General features: G+C 40.3%; 1 protein-coding gene across 8 annotated transcripts in view; it reads left to right on the top strand.

The window, feature by feature from the left end:
- LOC149300801 (beta-chimaerin) overlaps positions 1-24947 on the top strand; it is a 64559-nt gene that overhangs the window by 14591 nt on the left and 25021 nt on the right. For 5 of the 8 annotated variants that reach the window (XM_089484732.1, XM_089484729.1, XM_089484730.1 and 2 more), the window contains exon 1: positions 21202-21447. In XM_089484732.1, coding sequence (XP_089340858.1) covers positions 21202-21447 — 246 coding nt within the window. Of the gene's footprint in view, positions 1-21201; positions 21448-24947 lie in introns of those variants that run through there. The other 3 variants (XM_089484731.1, XM_089484727.1, XM_089484726.1) reach the window with 2 other exon arrangements.

Genomic DNA, 24947 nt, shown 5'->3' with positions numbered 1-24947 from the left:
TACCTTTTTTAAAATTTTCCTTATTTAGCATGTTTCTGATTTTGTATCTAAAACTAAAAAGCAGGTGCAGATTAAAACGCATTGTGTTTTATGCTGATCCTGACCTTGCAAGACTGTATAAGCCTTTGTTGGGCTTTTGTCTGCATTAACTGAGTGAGCTGATTGATTTGTATGTCCATGCGTGAATGTTAGGTCTTAGTCTGTTGTTAAGCACTTTATCTTAATGACACCAGGATGGAGCTTTCCTCTTCTTCATGCAGCTTTTTTTTTTTTTGGAAAAAAATCGAGAAAAAAATAAGAATATGTATCTCCATATCTCTTTGTAATGCATTATGCTTTAGGAATTAATTTACAATTTAGATGTTTTTGACTTTGTATACCCTGCTAGTTTTTAGTTAGCAATACAATGAATGTTGAAAAAATAACATTGATTGATGACCTCTGTGTACGGTATTTATTTTAAAGGTGAAGTTTCATGTAGCTGCTCTTTATATGATAAGCAGCAATGGAAACATGGCATTTGGAACACTTTGGCATGGTGCTGGAAAGTGATCAGAAAGACAACACGCATTCACTCTGTCTCAAGAGCAGTGACAAGTATTAACCCCTTCGTGACAAAGGCTGATTTTACTTTTTGTACCCTTCGTGACAATGGCCGTTTTAACATTTCTGCGCTGCTCGTGTTTAGCTGTAATTTTCTTCTTTCCCGTTTACTGAACCCACACACATTATATATTGTTTTTTTCAGGACAAGAAGGGCTTTCTTTAGATGACATTGTTTTGATTGTATCATATTATTTACTATTAAAAAAAGTATAAAATATGGTGAAAAATTTAGAAAAAAATGACTGTTTCTAACTTTTAGTTGAAAAATCTTTTACTCATCTATAAAAGGTAATGAAAAAACCTGCTAAATAGATTCTACTATTTGTCCTGAGTTTAGAAATACCCAATGTTTTTATGTTTTTTTGCTTTTTTCTACACATTATGGGGCAAAAAGTACAGGTAGCGTTTTGCTATTTCAAAGCCATTTTTTCCAAATCTGGTAATTCTTCCCCTCATGTGCCATTTCGGGTATCTTTGAAGCCGGCCAATGCAATTTACCCCATCAAGTCATATATTTTTGAAAACTAGACACCCCAGGGTATTTCAAATGCTAGTATTTTAACTCTTTCCATGCACCATATCTACCACCAGCCTTTGTCAAACTTTGTGGTAGTATTTTTTTTGCATTTGTTTTTCCACACACATTTTAATTCAGGTATGAATTAAAAGGTTCTGGTATATGTCACTATCACAAAACACCCCAATATGTGTTCAGCAACATCTCCTGAGTACAGCGATACCTCACATGAATGATTTTGCCTGGCTGTTTGGGGGCAAAAGGGCCAGATTTGGGACATGCGCATTTTTCAATGTTGAACTTTGGCATTTGGGGATCCACTGCCCATGCCCTATTTGGTACATCTTTGAGCCGGGCCATTTCAGTGTGGCCAATAAAGCCATATATTTTTGAAAACTAGACACCCCAGGGTATTTTAAATGCTGGTATTTTAACTCTTTGCATGCACACATTTTACCACCAGAATTTTTTCAAAGTTTGCAGTAGTATTTTTTTGTGTGTATTTTTCCCCCACACACCTACTTTATGTATGAATTTACAGCTCCTGGTTTATGCCGCTGTCACATGACACCCCAATATGTGTTCAGCAACATCTCCTGAGCGCAGTGATACCCCACATGCATGGGTTTGTTATTTTTGGGGGGACCTAAAAGGCCACATTTGGTACGTGTGCATTTTTCTAATTGGAAATTAGATGTGTGGCCTCCTAAATGCTTTTAAAACGGGCGTCCGCCGCCATACAATGTATGGCGGTTGTTGACGCCCCGGGGAGGGGCCAGATATGGCCCCTGGTGCCGATCATGGCGTTGCTGAATGCCTCGAGGTCGAGGCATTACAGCAACGCCGTTTGGGTGCAGAAAGCGAACGTAGATCGCTTTCTGCACCCGTTTAAAGGCGTGCTGGTTCTGGCACGTCATTTGTCATAATCGACTTGTTTTTCCTGCCGTGCCAGAACCGGCAATTGTCATTAAGGGGTTAAACAGAGACACTTACGAAGAGGGCAAAATAAACAAGTGCGAGATAGGACAAAGGCAAGAGCTGCGCTGGCCCTCTCAAGAATGTAGTTATGCATTATGCAGGTCCAGCATCGCCTTTCTTCCAGCAGAAAGCCACTGGGCATGGCCCTCTATAATTCATAGTGAAGTAGGGGAGTTGAAATGGTCAACTCTTCTGCTAGCTCCTAATTAATACATTCCAATAACACAATACAGAAACACAAAGAGACAACTGACCGGCAGTTTATAGATGTGCAACACATGATGACGGTCACTGACAAACTTGGGAAGTCTCCAAAAAGTGCATTTTTTTTCTTTTTTTTGCATTAAAATCACTTTACTTTCATCTACCACACCAATGCAGTTGGTAATATTTAAGTTGGTAGCTTTTTGTGGAACAGCCCCTTTAAGGAGCTTTTGGGTAAAAGGATAGTATGAATTCTTGGAAGCCTAGCCAGGGTCGGCCAGAGTTGGCGCCCAGAACTGTGAGCTTTCCTTCCTTTGTTTTTTATTCCTGGGGCTACAGTCGTACAAAAGAAGGAATTATTCAAGAAAGGTTTTATGGCAAACATGATATCTTTATTTATAAATGTCATGTTTTATCTGCATCACAACCCCCCCCCCCCCACACACACACCCCGTCGCTGCTGGGGCTTTACTAATTTCAAACAGACTTGAAATAATAAAAACATTTCTCTTTGACGCACATGTGGAAGGAAGACCAGAGTCGTTCATCACTCACATTCTTTGTAGTGTTATAAGAGACCATTCATTCTCTTGACTAAGGAATGCTATGTGATGCAGGAAGTAACTATTGGCATCATATACTTGGTTCTATAACTCGTTAAAGTGGGTGGTTATTAGCATCAACCAATTGCTTCTGGTCTTTGAATAATATGTTAGTCTTCTTAATTTCTCTCTCATCTTGCTCTCCTCTAACATCTATTACACCTATTCTTTTAATTATGTCTCCATGTCTGCACCATAGACTGCAGACATGGAGGCCGACGACATGGGGAATGGGGGATCATGGACGAACACTGGCCAAGTGGCTTTCATAGGGGGTGGTTTATAGTTGTATGTAGCAATAGCCAAAACACTCTGTACATCAGTTATGCCAAAATGTAGACCTAACAGAAGCAACAGAAATATCTATAGAAGCTGCTAATTCATTTTCTACGATATTCTGCCATAGTTGCGACACTCGGTATTATGTCCACCATGCGGTTGTGTTACCTTAATGCATAACCCCTATAGAATTCAACACAGTTAGCAGGCTGTGGACGGAAGCCTTATCCCATACAATAAAGAAGAAAGGCTTTAGTCACCTACAGCCAGGAGCACACCGGGGCGTATTTAAAGGAAAAATGCTATCATCACAGCCTTTATCATCTTTTATTGAAGACATCTATTACTTGTATGGTTGTTTATTTACATATTTAGTTCAATGGTTTCCTTCAGGGAAGCTGCAGGACACAGAATGCACAGAGTAGCTTCATATTCTTATTCTTTTTTTTTTTTTTGGATGACTGTTCCTTTAAAACATATGATGATTTGATGGTATTTGTGGCATTTGTAATCTAGCAGAGATGGCTTCATTTTTCTTGGGAACCATGGCGTACGACATTTTTGTGTTGACGTATTTAAACTGAAAGAATGAAAGCATGTTAAAAACTGGCAACTTTTACCATAATCATAGCCCCATCTGAGCCATCAAAAGCATATGGAACCATTTTAAACAAATTACAGTAATTGCATGCTGTCGATGGGCAGTACATTGCAGGGGACTTGTGTCTGTTGTACTGCCATGCCATTCTAAGTTGAAACATGTCAATATTGTTTGCCAAGAAAGAAGAAAAATAAATCACAGTTTCCTATTTGATTTGTAAAATATGCTGTTTTTGTTACAGCTGCATATTTGTTTGACCAGTTATTATTAAAGACACTGTCTAGTACATTCATGTTTTGTATGCTATACATATTGGAGTCCATTTTGCATGGACTTCAATGTAACTTGTAGCATGGATTGGCTACCCCCCCCACACCCCCACCCACACACTTGTATAAACCTTACATACGGTGATAGATGCTGGGGAGAACATTTCTTCTGCTTCTGGTAATATAAATGCTTTTCCCAGTATACCTTCAGATCTTTTGATGTACCTTTAAAACTATATTCATTTAGAAAACCAAATAAAAGCCATTTAGAATAAAAATTTAAATTGCACTGCACTTATTATCTGTGAAATTTCTTAACAGATTCTTGGAATTTTATGAGCTCTTGAAGACCTTTTTTACCGCTTTAATATGATGGCATCAAGTAAAGTTTAGTTGTTCTTCAGGGACTTATAGCCTGTTATTTTATATGGTTGTAATTACATTTTCTTCAAGGTACAGTAAGTGGTAGCTCATAGCTTGCAGTCTTCAAATAAAGGTTTAGTGGGATTATCATAAACTAAAAGCATCTATTTATGCTATCCTGTAAGTCACGGTATTGATAGGCTGGGAGGCTGCTGATTAATACTAATCCTATTACTCATCTCTGTGCTCAGCACTTTATCTCTCTTGAACACCTGCAATGTCTATGGTCTCATTTCAGTCTGCACACAGTCCAAGCACCACCTGGCATATGCCCACATGATCTGCCATTTGTAAAATCAAGGACATTATTACTCCATGTATTCCGTTTATGGAATTAGTGGTGCACGGGTTGGCTTCATGTCCTGAGAATCCTAGTGCCAGACAAATTGCTCACTATTGTTCTTCCTTTTTGTGTTTTTGCAATCATCACAGTTGCGTGTGTGGTGTACATGGTCAAAGGATCTAGGGATCAGTGTAATAGTGGTAGTGTCTGAATAACATTAGTGAAATAGGAACACAGTGCCTGAGTCTAAGTGGTATTTATACCTGGGAACTTTTTGGGCCGGGCTGCGCATAGCCTACTCTTGCAGGATGCGGCCAAGACTACCTGATGACGTCAGTAATGTTGGTGGGCAGTCCGCTGACATTGTGGGCCTTCCTGCTGATGTCACAGGACACCCCCCATTTAATTGGGAAATGGGCGGGGAGGGGGGCGTGTCAGCATCACACTCCTGCGACCTGGCGGATTCGGATGTTGAACTGGAGAGTTTCCAGATATGGTGGTATTGCGCACTGGCAGAAAGCAGAAACACCGGGCATCTGGGTTGCAGAGCAGGCAAGGCCTCAAATACCTCAGAGGACCTATCATAGCTTCACCCCCTTTAAACCTTATTGGTATGACATTGAGTTAAGTCGACTCAACCCTGGGCTTGTTTCCACTGGCAACATACAATAAGCTTACATTTGTTATGGTATTATCACTGCCTTTTTGTCCAGAGCTAAACATATAATTGAAGCCTGAAGCATTGTGATAAAATGTTTTGCAGCCACTCGAAAATAGAATTAGGACATCTTACAAAACATTGCATTACCTAGCAGTCCTATGACATTTATTTTAAGAACCATTATTTTAAGGATCATTTAAGGATTATTATGTCTATCCTATGTACTGTATTAACCTCTACCACTTCTGCTAAAGGCTATTCTACCACGCGCTCAATGAAGTAAAACTTCCTAGACCTAAAAATAAGGAATGCCCATAAAATAATCAGGATTGCAAGTTAAGTGTTATAAACATGACACTTTTACCTACTGCTTATACGCAATGTTTATATCATTGAGGAAATATTATTTATGCTAATTTATATTGTTGTTTTTCAGATATCCATGCTTTTGGGAAATTAAGGGTTAATTTGACTGACCTGACTCTTTTTAGTTGCAGGCTCTTTCATGCCAAGAATCAGGTATAGGGCCCAGGTATACCCTCCGGGTTGATCCCCTATTCAGAACTACATTGTTTGCTAACAGGAACATTGGGGGAGAATATTAATAATTCATCAATCTCTACTTTCATATAAGTATTAAAATACTCACAGGATGGTATTTGACCCCAAATTATCTACAAAAAGATCTGCGGAACTTGATTGATCTTTAGGATTTCAAAATCACAGATACGCTGTGACCACCATATGGCTAGAATGCTTTTACATTAACCCATATTGGGAGAATATAATAGAAAACATATTTCATATTCCAGCGTTCTTAATCCCCTAGGATTTATAGCTAATCTTACTAAATTAAAACCTTTAATAAATTTAAAACAAACAGATTGTTGCTTATGAGCCTTCTAAAAAAAAACACTGGGTTGATTCCAAACATGTGCTTAAAAGAAAGTGGTAATAAAAGACTTGTGAGTATTGCCAAAATAAATATAATGAAAATATTTTGGGGATGTATGTTTTAAAAGTATTTTAACATCAAACAACCTAGTCAGGGGCGCAACTAGAAATCACAGGCCCCGGTGCGAAAATTGTCCAGGGCCCCCCAACCTCACCCAGCAACATATCCTACAGTGTCCCCAAACAGATTGCCTGTGCAGTCTTTGCTCCAGCTTGTCAGTTCCCCCAAACAGCTTAGCGGTGCAATCTTTGCCCCCAACCAGCTTCCTGTGCCCCTTACCTCCCCTCCAACATACACTCTGGCACACGTACACCGATCATTATGACCAAACAGCCCTGACCTGTTGAGGCATAGACTCCACTAGACCTCTGAAGGTGTGCTGTGGTATCTGGCACCTAAGTCCTGTAAGTTGCAAGTTGGGCCTCCATGGATGCATCCTGGTGCATCCGGCCATCCACTTGATGTAAAAGAAAACGTGATTCATCAGACCAGGCCACCTTCTTCCATTGCTCTGTGGTCCAGTTCTTAGGCTCACATGCCCATTGCAGGCAGTTTCAGCAGTGGACAGGGTTCAGAAAGGGTACCCTGACTGGTCTGCAGGTACGCAGCCCAATATGAAACAAACTGCGATGCACTGTGTCTTCTAACACCTTTCTATCAGAACCAGCATTAACATTTTCAACAATTTGAGCTTCAGTAGCTGTTCTGTTGGATTTGACCACACAGGCCAGCCTTCAACCCCCCCTCCTCACGTGCATCAATGAGCCCTGGCCGCCCATGACTTTGTCACCAGTTAACCGCTTTTTCTTTCTTGGATTACTTTTGATACTGGCCACTGCAGCCAGGAACACCCCACAAGAGCTGCAGTTTTGGAGATGCTCAGACCCAGTAGTCTAGCCATCACAATTTGGGCCTTGTCAAAGTCGCTCAGTTCTTTACTCTTGTCCATTCTTTCTAGTTCTAACACATCAAGGACAAAATGTTTACTTGCTGCCTAATATATGCCACCCTCTGGCAGGTATCAGTGTTATTAACTTCATCTGTCAGTGGTCATAATGTTATGCCTGATCAGTGCATGTAAGCACACTTACACATGCTAACACACCTACTCATACTCACGTATACACTTGTACACTCGTACACACTCATTCTAACTCCACTGATGCTAACACACACTCCATCTCACACCACTCACACACCTATGCTCATTCACAAACGCTTACACATACACATCTATGCTCACACACACACACATCTTTACTCACAAACTTACACATACACATCTATGCTCACACACACTGATTTCTTTATTTCTAGCAACCTCTGTGAAATATGCATCCAAGTCTATCCGCTTTAGACAATCCATTTTAACTACACTATATGGACAAAAGTATTGGGACACCTGACCATTACACCAACAGAGACTTTTATGACATTGCATTCTGAATACATAGACCTTAATATGAAGTTGGTCAAAGTTGGGTTATATTTTTTGTCTGATATGTGACCACCATCCTAAACTATTCCAATACCATTTTAAATTCCATATACAATGATAAGAATATGCAAGACCATGAGTTATTGTAGTTTAAAGTGTTAATTATTAGTAACTGCAGCCTCATCCACATGTTCTTTTTGATATATATACAAAACTTGCATATATAATAACAGTTATTTAATGCACTCACAACAATGTATTTCATCGGGTGAGCTTTATTGCTAAGCTCAGGAGAGTTGCATATTTTGTTATTTCAATTTTGTCACCATGCTTTCTGCCTGGTGCTTTGATCACAAGTAATTGTGCGGGATAACACACAGATCCTCTTTCATGACTGTTACCTAGCCTTTTTATAAGGTGAAGTAAAGTACAACTACACTTAAATGGTTAACTTTTCTAGAAACTCTGACCTTGTTTTGCGTGCAAGAGAAAATTTGTAGGTATTCAATGATATGAGAGGTCAACGAGTTTTGTAGTGCATTCAGAATAACTATTCAGTTAATAGAGTGAAACAGAAGCCATTGGAATAAAAGATCATGCATTGTTCTTGCGTTCTTATCGGATTGGTGTACAGTTTAGACCCGTGTCTCACAGAGGTTAACAAGTTTGATGCAATAGCATGAATCCCTTCCATTTGTTTTTGGTTATAGCTGGTCCCCAGAGCATAGTGTGTGATAAAGGCATGGGGAAAAGTCATGACTCCTAGCCCCAGATGGCTATACTTGCGATAATTACACATAAAACAAATGTTGGTGGCCTGAGAGTGATAAAAAGATCGGGGATAAATGATATTTGATGTGGTTCCGCAGCACAGCAATCCACTGACATCAGGTGGACATCTGATGACAGCACCACGTTTAAAGGCACTGAGCTCTTTAGTATGACCTATTCTACGGCCAATGTTTGTCTATGGAGATGGCTGCCTGTGTGCTTGATTGTATCAAATCAGTTGAAACACCTAAGCTCAATAGTAGGAGGGTGTCCAAATACTTTTGGTTAGAAAGTATACTTGCTGCTTGACAGTTTAACCAAGGTAGAGCTGACAAAAAATTGTCCAAATGCTCAATGCTTACTATCCAGTCCTTATTCCAAACATATTTAACCAAAAGATACTGAAGCAGAAGGGCATGTGAAGTATCCAGCCCTGTTAGAGGCAGGGCCGGCAGCAGAACCATCAATTTACCCTACTTATCCGGTCACTGTGCAATGTAATGAATATGGCTTCATATCACGGCGCTCGGCTTCAAAACATTGCAACATGGCAATATGAGAACTACAATGTAATTTTACAGGTCTTGTGATCTTTACAATTTTACAGATCGTGTGATCTTCCCAACTGGCCCATGGTCTCCACTGCCTTAAAAAGGAGGGGAGTAGGGTTATTCAGCAGGATGGTGCTTGAAATAAATCTCACTTTAAATGGGACACTTGGGATGCAAATCCCCCCAAAAGTCAAATAAGAGTTTACCAGACCAGGGTATAGATACTCACCTGCTCCCTTGTAAAGTCTACCCTGAGCAAGGCCCTATTGTATAATTTAAGAAACAATTTTCGTATGTTTTGTCTCGCAGACCTTCACCCTTTGAGTGCAAGAGGGCTGAGCAACACATGGCTCATTTCGCCTGCACTTAAACGGTAAAACTATAATTTAGTACATAACAGCAATAATATAGGGATAAGACCAATGCTGCTTTAGAAAGTGTTAAAATCAGCCGAGTTTTCCTTGCAAGAGAATAGTTGCATGCGGTTATACCTACATATGGCAGTAAAGGAGATTATAGACTATAAGGGTCACATATACTAAATTGAGATAAGCTCCACCATATGGACAGCTTTGCCGATTGAACAGGACTGACTTAAAACAGCACAGGACACATCACATGTACTTGTTTACTAGTATTCTGGTTCTCAATGCTGTGGGTGATGTTACCATACATAGGAACTCTCAAGGGTTTTTGTTTGCTACATCAAAGCTACGTATTGGACTATTAAAGGGTTAATATTTTCAGAGTCAGTTCATATAGAAAGTTCCCAGGTATTGATGTTACCGGTAAACATACAGTATGTAGGCAGAATTGGGATTAGACCCATGTTAGAAGGGCAGCAGCATTCAGAACATACCCCAATGACAACATCAAAAATTTTGTCAGGGCTGTCTCAGGAAAGCCATTACTGTTTGTATGATGATATGGTTAACAATGGGCATCAAGCGTTGGGATAGGTAGCCAAGTGCTAGCCTGTTTGACAATGTAAGGGTGTTCTGAGTGTCTCAGACATTATTGTTCTTGACATGGTCTTCATAGTTCATTTTATATGACAAAAGGCGACATGGCCTCCAGCTGCTTGTTTTGTACGCAAAGCTGAAGCGCTAAACGCACGCTCTCCCCATTTACAGTTTATTAGACTTACCATCTCACCCCTTCCAAATTCATTTTTTTTTCTGTTGTCGGTGATTCTTCATTACGGTCAGCACCCTGTCATCACGCTGAAACATTTACATGAAATTACGGAAACTGTTTATTTAAACAAAGCCGATTGCACCATAAACATGCATACATAGCTCTCTTTCTCACACTAGCAGCCTTGTATACATAGTTTGGGTCTCAGTAGGCTATAATAATTCCCTCCCATGGTTTAAACCAATAACTGTTAATTAAGAGTAAGTCATGGAATGCAGGGGAGAGAAGCTTAATAGAGTCATGCAGAGGATGGTCCAGAATATCCATACAAACAGGGGACGTGGTGGGAGCAGGATTCAATTAGTTTCCGTTTATTACATGGGCCACTGTTGTAATAGAGAACAGAAGGATTTATTCAATAAACAGTGTGCTTATCCGAGATGCCACAGCAACCTAAACTCATCCTTGAGGTGGCGACAATGGAATTTATTGTTCTTGAATGGATAGGGAAAGCTTATAATTGTGTCTTCGTACACCAATAGATGTATTTTTCTGACAAAACATATTACCGTATTACATACACTCTAGTTATTAAAACAATGTCCAATTAATTGTTGAATTATTAATTTGATAAGTGTCTTAATTTAAAGCTGGTATTTGTTTAGTGTTGTTAACTAGGGTTGATTGCCATGCATGAGCACTTTACAGGGTAGGCTACCCAGACAGGGCTTGTTGGCCATGTAGACGGCAGGGGGGAGTGAAGTAGTAGGACTTTGTTAAACGTTTGTAAATGGGTCAAAATTATTTTTCTATGTTTAGTACATCATTTTGTAAAAATGCTTATATTACAGTGCATAACATCAATATAGATCATACATAAAATGGAATACTAGGTGGGTCATCTGGTTCTTATGACCCACGGTCTCTTTTAACAAGATTGTTGCGTGAGCGATATTAACTTCTGCGGAAATGGTAAAAAAAACAATTCTATCTGTTGTGCTGATTGTGTTTATTGACCACACCTATACATTGGAAGCATAACTAACCGTAAATCTCGGAAAGAAGATAATCAGGCTTTTAGAGTCATTTCTCTGTATTGCCTGGAGGAACCTTTGCTACTGTTTTGGTTTCATGTAACTTCCTTTTGCTGTGAGTGTTTAAATTGACTTGTTAATTTCCACAATCCAAATGTTTGTATATATATATAAAAAAAAAATACGGTACTGAAATGGCCCCCAACCTTTTAGGCATTCAACGAGGTACACCTTCAGTGGTGAAGTTAGAGCATGGACGTGGATAGGGCTAGAGATGGATCCAACGCAAGGCATTCTACCCAACTAATGGCTTCCAGGACTAGCACTGCCCCTGTATGAAGATGGTCACCCAGGTGAGGGAGATCTCCTGGTAGCCTACCCTGCGTAGTTCCCAGCTACGGAGGTAACCAGCACTCATCTGCAGCTCATCTGCACAGCATAGCAAAAAAATTCCCACTGACAACCGAGCTGCTTCCCATGGCTGTGTGTGATAGGAGTTAAGATTTACATCAGCTTAATTTCCCAAACTTCATGATATCTGATCTGTAGTCAATGGGAGGACCGGCAACTTTCAGCCCAGGGGCAAGCACAGCAAATGGTCATTTGGCAAAGGTTCGATCTATGACATTTAGATTAGTCCAACACAGATTCACTAATAGGAGCTGTACAGAAAGTCTATAAGAGGAGCATAGGAAGGATACAGTTATGGTGTAAATGCAGCCAATATCCTTGTTTTGCTGGTCTTTCCATGGTATTCCAAAGTACATAAAGAGGAGGGAGCGTAGCTCCTAGCTGTGGATTAATGGCCATTTACCCCCTGTCTGACATGCATAAAATCCAAAGCATTTCTCCCATGACGTAAGCATATATATTTATTGTAATAACCTGCAAGTTCAGTTAACAATAGGTGTTTCAAAACACAGATAGCTTTTTATACTAACTGGTGTGATACACAGGACGCCACTCATTCGCCTTTAGCACACATCTAATTTTTAGATGTTTTAGCACCTTACTTATAGTGGATATAACAAGTCTACACACTCAGGTTCTTGTGATTTTAAAGAATGAGACAAAGATAAATCATCTTTGAGGGGGGGGGGGGTTCACAATAACCTGGTTGCATAAGTGTGCACACCCTTAAACTAATACTTTGTTGAAGCACCTTTTGATTTTTATTATAGCGATCAGTCTTTTGGGGTAGGAGTCTATTAGCATGGCACATCTTGACGTGGCAGTATTTGCCCACTCTTCTTTGCAAAAGCATTCCATATATCTGTCAGATTGCGTGGACATCTCCTGCTTCCTAACGGACGCCTGAAGGTTTTGTGCCAAAATTGCCTGGTATTTGAAACTGTTCATAATTCCTTCCATCCTGACTAAGGCCCCGGTTCCAGCTGAAGAAAAACAGCCCCAAAGCATGATGCTGCCACCACCATGCTTCATTATGGGTATGGTGTTCTTTGGGTGATGTGCAGCGTTGTTTTTGTGCCAAACATACCTTTTGGAATTATGGCCAAAAAGTTCAACCTTGGTTTCATCAGCCCATAACACATTTTCCCACGTGCTTTTGGGGGACTTGATGTTTGTTTTTGCAAACTTCAGCTGGGCTTCGATGTTTTTCTTTGTAAGAAATGGCTTCCGTCTTGCCACCCTACCCCATAGCCCATTCTTATGAAGAATACGGGAGATTGTTGTCACATGTAGCACACAGCCAGTACTTGCCAGAAATTCCTGCAGTTCTTTTAATGTTGCAGTAGGCCTCTTGTAAGCCTTCATGACCAGTTTCCTTCTTGTCTTTTCATCAATTTTGGAGGGACGTCCAGTACTTGGTAATGTCTCGGTTTGTGCCATATTTTCTCCACTTGATGATGATGATGGGTATGCACACTTATGCAACCAGGTTATTGTGAGGTTTTTTTTAACCCCCCTCAAAGATTTCAGCTTGTTTTGCAATTGAATTGTTCATGTTTTAGGTCACATTAAAAGTGGAAAAAGTTCTTACATGATTTATCTTTGTCTCATTCTTTAACATCACAAGAACCTTGCATTTTAACAGGGGTGTATAGACTTTTTATATCCACTGTAGACAGTGGCGGAACTACCGGGGTCCCAGGGGTCGCGACTGCGACCGGGCCCCGGCGGCAGGGGGGCCCAAGCCAAGGGGCCGATCTTACGCGAGCCGCACCTCAAGCCCTGCTACTTACTTGTGGGAGGGTCTTCTGGACTGCACAGAGGAAGCGGAGTTCACGTGACATCCTACTTCCTCTGTGCTTTAGCAGAGGGAGGCCGCGCCCCCTGCTGAAGTTTGTGAGCGGCATCGAGGAGCTGCAGTGCAGGTAAGGGGGTGGGGAGGGTGTTTGAATGAGGGTGTTTGAATGAGTGTGTGTGATTGAGGGAATGAATCTGTGAATGAATGATTATATGAATAAATGAGTGTGTGTGTGTGTGTGTGTGTGTGATATCATGGATGTGTAAGTGGTGGAACCTAGGCATGATGGGACTGTGATTGCTGTTAGCAATCACACTCCTATCATGCCAAGTCAGCCAGTACATGCTGAAACCTGGCCAGCTGCCCCCCTTGTGTAGTGATGCTGCCAGCAGTATGGGGTCTGCACTTACAGCCACCCTGTACCAGCATGTACTGGCTGACTTGGCATGATAGGAGTGTGATTGCTAACAGAAATCACAGTCCCATAATGCCTAGGTTCCAGGATTTACTGGATGGATGTGTAAGTGCTGGAACCTAGGCATGATGGGACTGTGACTACTGTTAGCAATCACACTCCTATCATGCCAAGTCAGCCAGTACATGCTGAAACCTGGCTAGCTGCCCCCCTTGTGTATTGATGCTGCCAGCAGTATGGGGTCTGCACATCACTTACAGCCACCCCGTACCAGCGTGTATTGGCTGACTTGGCATGATAGGAGTGTGATTGCTAACAGCAATCACAGTCCCATCATGCCGAGGTTCCAGCATTTACTGGATGGATGTGTAAGTGCTGGAACCTAGGCATGATGGGACTGTGACTACTGTTAGCAATCACACTCCTATCATGCCAAGTCAGCCAGTACATGCTGAAACCTAGCTAGCTGCCCCCCTTGTGTAGTGATGCTGCCAGCAGTATGGGGTCTGCACATCACTTACAGCCACCCTGTACCAGCATGTACTGGCTGACTTGGCATGATAGGAGTGTGATTGCTAACAGCAATCACAGCGAGCACAGTCCCATCATGCCTAGGTACCAGCATTTACTGGTTGCCTGGGTATGATAGGAATGTGATTGCTGTTAGCAATCACACTCCTATCATGCCAAGTCATATAGCTAATTTTGTCCAATTGTGTGTTACCTACTTTTATTAAACATGTGAGTTTTTATTATTATTTATTATTAACAGATTCTCGCACCCGGGCCCTGAGGCGTCTAGTTACGCCCCTGACTGTAGACCTTGGAGCACATGGGCTCTCTAAACATTAGATTTTTTGCGCGATTATGAAACTTTAGTTATCCACTGTCAAAGTAGAGAAACATCATAAAATATGCATTTAATACTGCCTTTGTATTTTATTTGAGGGCAGAGATGGAAAACAATAATTATTCAAGAGATACAAAGAAATGGTATTAATTTGTAGCCATATAGACATGAGAATTATTAAATAGCAAAATTTACAGTGAAGTAATAGATGAACTATACGTTATGTTTCGGAAGTCTAACCTTTTTTGCATTGAGGAAAGGTTGGCACTTCATAATATACAGTTAATGTTGTGATTTTTTTTTATCTCATCAAAGCTAACCATGAACTCACTTTTTAATAAATAAAACTATTTTACACCCTTTTTATGTTCAAAGTAAAACTGTTTCCATTTTTTAACCAATTGACTTACCATGATTATATAGAACATAATAGTCTTTTCCTAATATTTATAATATTCCACAACTAACGGCTTTAGACCAGGATGCTGTTTGAAGACTACAATTAAATCTTCAGCAGAAAGACCAATTTCCCCGGGACATCAGATCTCTGATTTTGGTTAATTCCTTTTGATAATGAATATTCCTTTTAGCTATTCTGAACACACTACACTAAATTAGTCGAGATCAGCTGGAGCAGAGAAAGCTTCTTTCTAGCAGAATGGTTGACCTAGATTCAGAAAATGGGATTGAGTTAAGTCATTTATACATCGAAAGCTGAGGAGCACTCTTCTCTCTTTAGGGCAGTCTCTGATGTTTGGAAACTGTTAATAGACGATACAGCTTTCTCGCATTTGATCAGAGCATTAAGAGGTATTAATGCCGCTTCCTTCTATAATTATTTTAGCTTCAGACTAAGGAGTGCAGCTTCCATCATGCTGTAATTCTAAAATAGCTACACAAAGTTATGACCTAAGTTGCCATCTATGAGACAGAGGATTACTTTGGCCTGACCTTACAAAGAGAAATATATCCAGAAACTTGGGGTGAACTACAAATATCACTTTGACTTAGATCAAAACTCTGGTGTAAATGGAACTTGTCTTTTTTAGAGCCACATAGACTTGACATGGCTCACTTCTGCAAAGTGAGTGGAGTGTGGAGTGGACAGAACATATGCAGTAGTGGGCTGAGCCACCACTCAGCTCCTTTCTACTAGAGGAACCTGATCTTCCACTTTTTGGACCATACCACCGCTAACAGAAAGTCACTCAATGATTTGATAATTTTCGTAACGATAGTCAACACACAATTGGAACTGGAATTTCCTAACCTCTATCACACTGGTTACCATGTAAAATGTCCAGGGTACTCTCAAACGTAGTACTTGATGATCTACTATCAAAGTATGTGATCATTGTTTTTATTATTATTATGAATATTATAACACACCCATGGACCCCAAAAAAGCTGCACACAAAATTAGAGTTGCATACCAATTTCATAATTATTGATGATATAATAAACAAATACTGTTTCAACGAAGTCACAAAGTAGGTTATTGATGCATGGAAACACTTCAGAGATAGAGCAAATGCTAGCAAAGCCAAAAGTCAAATGGGGCATGTCATGTTAAGCAGGCAAAACTGCATAGATTCCTATCTAGCATCCTATCTAGATCTGTGAGGAATGTTACCTTGGTCTCTATGTATTTACAAATAGGGTTTTGAGTTTTTTGGTTTTTTTGTATTTTTTTTAGAAATAATGTGTAGTTATATAGGAATTCCACATGCCTTGACTCAACATGTGAGGGAACACATCTTTTCTGGTGTCATTTTCGTGTGTTCTTTGTAGTCCACACATTCGGTAAAATGTACAACTGTAGCAGGCAAAGCCACGTAACATTCTTTATATTTAGACTACGTATTGTATGGGAAGTTTAAAATAAGTATGAAAACAAAGATAAAAAACTTGTAGCCAGGGCTGCCATCAGAAATCTAGGGCGCCACACAAACCTTACAACAAACTCTTCCCAGATCCCTGCTCGTGCTCCCCACCATGGGGCTACCAGACTCTAAAGCTTGTAAAGGAGCCACCAGGACCCAATCCCCGGTGGAAAGGGATAACAAGGCCCCAATCCCCCTGAAGTGGCCACCACCCCACTCCATTGAAGGGGATGTTATGCCCCAGCACCTGGAGAGGGGCCATCTGGGCCTCAACAAAGACCTAGACATGGGTAGCAGGCCATGAGAGGCTAGTCCCATGTAGAAGACCACGAGAACCAATGAGGGGGCCTGTAAACTATCAAGAAGGTTTGGACCCACTGCTTGCCCTGGCAAATGTACATGTAAAATTATAAGATATGTGAAGGGAAAACAAGCAAATATCTGATACCTTCTCGGGAGCTTGTAACTGTACCCTTTTCTGAAAAGAAAAGGCAATCTGTGGAGTATACTGCCCTAGGCCAACTAGACCCAGGCCTAGGCTGGCAAAGTCCAGGGTAGAGACCGCCTCTCTGCTGCATATATATTGAAGTGATCACAGAGCACTTTGATATGCCTCCTTCTAAAGTGGGGTTGTCAGAGATCCCAAAATGTCCCATTAAAGGGCCCTACATAGCAGTATGTAATAGTCACAAGGTGATATAATTATGGCGGACAATGAATCAATCAATTCACTCCCAATCGGATTCCCACCTCAATTTAGACTGCTACATACTGTTGAAAGGTATATCTATAAATGGACAGAAAACTCATGTTCCTGAAACAGGAACTGAATATTTTGCTGCTGTTGCGTTCCTAATTACGCCTATCATTTGAAGAGATTAGCTTCATTAGAATTAAGTATGTAGCAGTAGAGGGTAACTACAGCACCTAGATACAGCGACAAAGCAATAAAGCCAGCTGATAGCCTTGGCTGCCATAAGTCTCTCTTACCTCTCTCCACCAGGAAGTGTGCTGCTCGGAACCGTATTATTACATCATAACCTTATCAACACACGAGCTGGCCAAGATAATGGATATGTATGCTGAAAGGTACAGACAGCCAGACAACCTTGACACTGTTTCTGTAGTGCTTTCCTACTTTTCTGGACTTCACTCCAGAAAATGCTTTTTTTCATTCCAGAATAAATGACTACTTCACATAAATAATACACAAGGGTTATATTACATATTTTTGTAGTTGGCCTACATTTTAAGAGGCGAAGTGTGGTTAGTTGCAAAACACATCATGAGAAGCGGCATGCTGTACAATTCTCTCCCTCGGGAAACATGGAATGCCAGAGTCATCATGTCATCTGCTGAATATCTCACAAAACCACTTATTTCAGCTTAAAAACACAGCCTTAATTAATTCTAAGAGAGGCACAGGTGCTGGGTGCATTGTAATGAATAATCAATCACAGTCATCAACTGCATTGCAGATATTAGACAGAAGGGGCCATTTATACATTTCTCAGTGTAGTTATATATCCACCAATTTTTTTTTGCAAATCAATGTATCTTTCTGCCATCTAACCACTCGATAAGCCTAGGAAGTGATACAGAGTTCCAGACCTAATGCTGCAAAATAAATACTCCATCCTTTAGTTTTAAAATATTCCAGACGTATCATTTTTAAACATCAAAAATAGCCCCTGCATGAGGAAGAATCCAGGGTGGAAACATGGAGAGAGAGAGAGTATAAGAGAAATCAAATATTTGAAGAGGAACTGATATCTGCACATCTTATAGCATAACATTATTATTATTATGATTATTTTTATTATGCAATCAGAATAATTATTTTGGGGATTCTTAGTTTCAAAATAAGAGACTCTTTTATCTCAGTGGAGATGATCTGTGCAATGATCCTGTAAGTTATATGTATGGTCGCATAGGTGTTTTAAATCTGTAAACATCATTAACATGCTTTATTAAGTATAATTGATGGTAAAATGCAAGATTGTGAAAGAGGCACGTAATACTTTGTCTATGTTTGCTTATTTCTTCTTTATGAAGGAGCTGCAGCAGAAATAGTCACCATCGCTTTTATTTGTTATATGATACTTTGATACGATCCAAAATAGATCCATATAGATGGATAAAACTGGAGACATACTTGGTATCAGTACATCAAAGGAAGAAGGAATAAATCAGAAATCACCATCTTAACCATCCTTAAGATCTTAAAATCTGGTGCTGGAAATCTTTTTTCCTCGAGTTTTAAAAGGTTGTCCCTTGTCAAGATTACCATTTGGAGGTGTGCTTGGCTGCTTAAAATGGGTTAGCAGACCAATATCTACTTTTGAGGAGCCGGGCTATAGAACAGTTCTTTTGCCTCCAACTGAGCCAAGCCAGATTTGCCCTGATAGCTTGCTCTCCTCCTCACCGATAAACCAGACCAAGCAATACCACCTTTTACTGTTGACGGTTCTCGCTGCCCCTAAATGTCCAAGTAACTGTTGTTGTTCCTTGGGAACTTTGTTCATATCTCCTGTTGTTTATGAAGTCAGATGGAAATAGAAAACATTTTATACCCTATAATATTTGCTGGATACTTTTGTATCAGCACAATGGCAAACAACGAAATGGTTACTATATTTTCCTTCCTTTCTCAGATGTATCATTGCTCCTCTATCTCACTAGGCCACTTATTTAAGGCACACTCCAGCCATTTAATTATTGTTTCTCCCCTTCCAAATACATGGATGGATCCTATATAATCTCCCTATGCAGTTGCCTATTTTCCTGTCCCCCAGCTCCTAGGTTTGCAAGAGATGTGTTTAGCTGATCAACGCCTACTTTGCATGTAAAAAGCACCCCCAGTGATTTCAATTGGGAGTACATGCCTTCCACTGATTGCCTGCTTCAAGCTGCCAAAAGTAGTGTGAAAACTAGACCACATAGGGGCAGTACACTATAGCTCTGAATCTGCAGCTTCTCCCAAAGGGTAATACTTTCACATGCATTCTTCATTGGATGGGACACTAGATTATATTAGGGCACTGATGGTTTTGAATGTTGAACGACCTATTTTAAAACCTGTGTATTTACCAAGCATATCAGAAATAATGGGTATTGGGGGTCATAACTCTGCAAAAAAGGCAGAATCTTTTTTCAGTGTTGTACAGAATGCAATGTCCAATACATGCACCCCATTTGGTAGCTCTTGGTCAGAATTACAGCCCAACTTGTTCCCAAAATGTCACTTAGAATTTCATACAACTGGCACTGGCTGACGCAAAGCAATACATCTTCCCTTTAGCAACATGTCTGCATACTCATTAATCTGATTACATGTACTCTGAATGATACCAGCCTCGCAAAAAAGGAGCTTCAGGGAATATGTTTAGTAAGAGCTGCATCTCACATGTCCTTGGCCTTTGTTAAATCCCCTGCTATTAATCATGCATACTTCTTTTAGTACACAGGGAATATGAATTCCAATGTATTCATCATAAAAAGATCATTTTGATAACAGAGGAAGAAATACAAAAAGTACTCGGAATACAGAAAGAACTAGAATTTAAAGAATGTTTTTCTAAGTTATTTTTAATGCCAGTAGCACTTGGCATTTGCTTTTAGAAAGCGCCAATAGTTGTTTTTTTCCATACACTGTTAATCTTCATGGTCACCCAATGACTTCTTCTGGTTAGTATTGCCAGAAACCTTCACATTTTCTCTTAATATTCTCTTGCGGATGTATGTGCCTGTGAAAGGAAACACTTCATCAGTAGGCAGCATTTCTATAGCTACTTTTATATTGTTCAGTTGTGCAGTTCTACAATGCAAAATAGTCTGAATGAGTTAATACAGTTTGGTGAAAGATTTATAAAGAAGCCCAGAAAGCTATTAAGGTAAATGCAACGGGCAATAGATTAAAAAAATGAGAGCCCTCCACTAATCCTCTAACAGCTACTGGATTTGCACTCGCGTAGTATATGGAAAGGGAGAGATTTTATGATTGCAAGATTAAACCATCATCAGGATTTAGCCTCGTTTAATCTATTGGTGTGCCGGCTCACGGGGCATCTTTTTTTTAGATTGTCAGGCAGGATCTACCCCAGTCTTTTGGACTCTGCGTCAGGCTTCCCACATCGGTTTAAATTGCTCGCAGAGCAGAAATGATGCTTCCTTTACAAATTAGTAGTGGCACTGATATGTAGATGTGTCTTTACCCTGCACACTAACAAACTTCTGGTTGGATGCTGTTGTTGAGGAGGGGGTTTGGTTCATTTTAAGCGTGAGGGCTGCTGTTGTTGCAGGCACACGCCTGTGTTAAGAAGTAAAACAAAGCAGAGCCGTTAGTTATTGAAATGCAGAAGCTCCTTCCATCCCACAAGACAGCCCATTCAAGTCACATGCCGGAGGTCTCCGCAGAATGGGCTGCAGCTGCTTCCAATCTGCTGTCTAGCATCAGAAGCAGCTGGACCAACCTAGTGACTGTAAGCCTACAAGGCTCAGAGGAGGAAACCAAAAAGATCTGGGATTCGGACACCATGCTGTCCGAGGAGTTATGGCTGGAAAATGAGAAAACCTATGCTGCTGTCCACAAATCCAAAAAGGGCAGGAAGCAGCAGGAGCTCCTGGCACTGGCGTTGGGGGTAAAGGTGGGAGGAAGAAGTGCAATTTTATGGCAGCCTCTGAAACTTTTTGCCTATTCACAGATCACTTCACTGGTTAGAAGAGCAGCCCTGTCACAAAATGACAACCACTGCAACTATGAGAAAGCACACAACTTCAAGGTAAGAGTCGACTTTTAATCCATATTATTTCTCTTGTCGATCAAAAGCTTTAATGTCTTCCTTTTTAGTGCAAAGGGGCAATGTGTAGTGTTGCCAGCCCCCCTCCATTAAAGGGTTAAGAATTATATTCTATTCTAGTTTCACTATTTCACAGAATGTCTTGTAAGCCAAAGCGGGTACCATATGAACATCTTTTCTCGTCTCCACAGAAAAGAACACACTTTATCTTCTTTATAGTTAAAACTAAGCATTACTTACTCCTTGCTTTTGTTTGGTTCCAGTGGTCAATTTTCTTTGTGGCTAATGCATCTTGTACTAAAGGATCGCAGGCAATGGCCGACAAAGAGATAGCCCTCTGTTGCCAAATGAGCCAGCCATGTGTCACACCTGTAGACAGCTACCAAGAGCTTGTAACTTCACTTGTTAAAGTTACTGCATGTAATGTAGCTGCTCCATACACTTCACGTGTTTGCATCTGAAGAAGAGACCACAGGTCCCAAAGCCTATGTTTTTCTATATATCCAATAGAAGTATCACCTTCCACTAACGGATACATTTATGGAGTCTTTATGTACGATGCTAGAGACCAGGATACAAAATGTATTTTTTTTCAAAAAGAATTCCACTTTCATTTTTAAGATGTCCTCCTGTGCCAGTATTCAGAAAAGATTTACACTTAACAAAGTGCGATTCACTAAAGTATTTCTGTTTTAGCAAGAGAGAAAGAATAACGATCTTCAATATCCCCAGCTTGTACAAAATGTAAAAAGTCCCTTGGACTTTATTAAATAGAAGTATATCCCTCATTGCCCTCCTACGTATCACTCGTTGGGAAGGATCTCTCCTGCGATGATTGATACAGTTAGATCTTGTCTGATCGGTGTAAGCAGCGTTAAACTCTGGGAAGGCAAACAGCGTCTCTGAAGCTGTTGACGATCTGCAAATCCCATGGCTATGGGTTATGAGAATTGTAAATCACTAACGGCTAAAGCTGTGCTAGCTGGCTCTGCCTAGTAAGAGAGAAAGTAAGAGACTATGATATAGGTGCAACCAAAGCTGCATGATTGTGCATCACCCCTCGAGCAAAGGGTTAAACTAGTACATTTTGGTCTGTCGGTGCACCACAAGCTTTTGACACATTGTTGGCAATGTAAAAACCTAAGTGACCGGTGTGTTTTCACCTGAAATAGTTAAAAGAATGACCGTAAAACAGCATCCACTCAGCAATCGAATGAATACAGCTCCCAACATAACCTGCCAGCTCTTAGCTTAGCATCATGGGAATTATGGAACAGCTGGAGCAAGCGGTTACTCAGTCGAGCTTTGTGTTCCATGTCTTTTATACAATACATAAATATAAACAGAAAGGATTAATAATGTTGCTCTGTAATATATACAGCCTCGCATTCATTGCATTTCCGACCAAAGATCCCTGGCATTGAACTGCGGTGCTTGGTTTCATTCACGTTATAATGTAATAATCTCAGCCCAGAGTCACAAGGCACATCTGCTTCGTATCTTCAGTATTCTTGGAAGACAGTGGTTAACATAAAGCTTACACTTAAACAGAGTTGCTTATTTGCCTTATTGCTGCTGCTGGCTTTTTACCTTGAAGTCTTTTTTTAGGTTTATGCTTATGTTCTATTTTCTGTCACGGTACAAATTCAGCTGTATACTCTAAAGCCTGCATTCCCGGAATCTAGTCATTGTCTGGCATTAGGGGTGATCTGCTGTAGAGAGGATGTTTTTCAGTAACAGGGTAAATGCAGGTCACACTTATCTGTGATGCGTGAGTAGAATATAATTTGTTTATGGCATCATCACATTGAATCACTACTGGTCCCAGGACCCCGTGAGATGATGCAATTCGCATGCGGAAATCTGCTTACTTTAAAATTGTGCTTATGACACTCTGAGTAATGCCTCTGACCTTAGTTCAAGCTAAATCGGATGAATAAAAGACTCCACATAAAGTAGCATTGGCTCTTTTGGCAGTCTTCCATCTTTCTATATTTCCTAGTATGTGGTCTGGGTCATCATACTTAATGGCTAGCCAAGTATTTTCATTCACAGGGTGCTCATTTATTGTTTATTTTTTTTAGATATATTGATTGTTAGAGAGAAAAGTATTCCTGAGATGTAAGGAATGCAGTGAAAATAATATGAGCAAATTATAGTTTACTTGTGGTTGTAATGGATTGAGTAATGCCCTGATGGATTTGGTATGTGAAAACATCTAGGTGATGAAGAATAATAAAGAGTTTCCCCATAAATTTAAAGGATTTAATGGAAAGAAAAAAAAACAGGATGATGTTTAATTTATGGCAAAAGGGGCAACTCCTTGGGTGCCCATAGCAGTTGTCCATTCTGCCCCCCTTAACAACCTCCAAGGAGACCCTAAGGGTAAACAGTGTCACTGTGGAATTAGTGGTCTGTGAAGCTGATTTATCCTGGAGCCTAGCATTAGACAGCTCATAGAATTTAAAGACTTACTGGTGGATATATCTGTGCCAACGGACTTAAAGACATCCACCCCGTCACGCTACACCAACAGGATTGGAGCTTCAACAATGGCAGCAGGTACAACTGATGGAGGCTTACTCAAGACCTAATAATAATAATATTTATTATTATTATCATTATTATTATTATTATTATTAAAGGAGCTTTGCAAACTAACCACTGAAGGAATGGATTTGCAGTTATTGTTTAATTGAATGATTACAGACAGGAAGTCCAAATAGCATCGTGTAGCAACGTCTAACCCCCAAACCGTGCTGTAGTAAAGGGAAAATAAAACTGGAACATTCAGCTAAAGGAGATGACAAAGGAAAAATGTGAGCTTGCCTTTGCTCATTTTATTGGCAAAGCAGGACATTGGTTTTTATTCAGCTGCCAAGACATGTCGTATAGGCCTAAAAATTGCTGTATTTGCAAAACAATATGTCGTTCCCTATTATTTTCTCTTATTCTTCCCTTTTCTTCCACACAGTGATGTTTCAGGAATTCACATCATCTGTTGTACTAGCCTCTGAATGGAAATGATTTTGGTATAAAAAAATAAATAAAAATACCTGATTTCTTTCTTTTGTTTCCCTGAAATTTGCCGATGTTTGCCAATGCACCTTTGTGGCACACTAAGAGTTAAATTATTCTGCATTACAATCCTTATTGATATAGGCGTCTGTTAACTAAAGAGAGAATTAATAGGAGAGTTGTGGCTCCAACTCCTTGGGGTTTATTCACTAAAGGAAGAAGTGGCCGGAGAGTTTACAAGTGAGTGTGGGTTTCAACTTCCTTCACTTCGCTATTCATTGTAAAGGGCCAACACTGATGGGTTTATCCAGCAAGCGCTGTCCTTGGATAACTGATTCAATGGAGAGTTTTAAAAGAATTCCTGGTTTAACTGCATTATACAGAGCCAGCCAAACTCTTCCTGCGGCCTTCGTAATCAGGGCCGGCCCGACAATGGAGCCGAGTGGGGCAACTGCTCCAGGCGG

The sequence above is a fragment of the Sceloporus occidentalis genome, unplaced genomic scaffold (genome assembly GCF_023333645.1).
Source record: "Sceloporus occidentalis isolate IW3139 unplaced genomic scaffold, rSceOcc1.0.p SCAF_23, whole genome shotgun sequence".
In the NCBI taxonomy this organism is placed as follows: Eukaryota; Metazoa; Chordata; class Lepidosauria; order Squamata; family Phrynosomatidae; genus Sceloporus; species Sceloporus occidentalis.
This window is presented reverse-complemented; position numbering and strand designations above follow the sequence as displayed.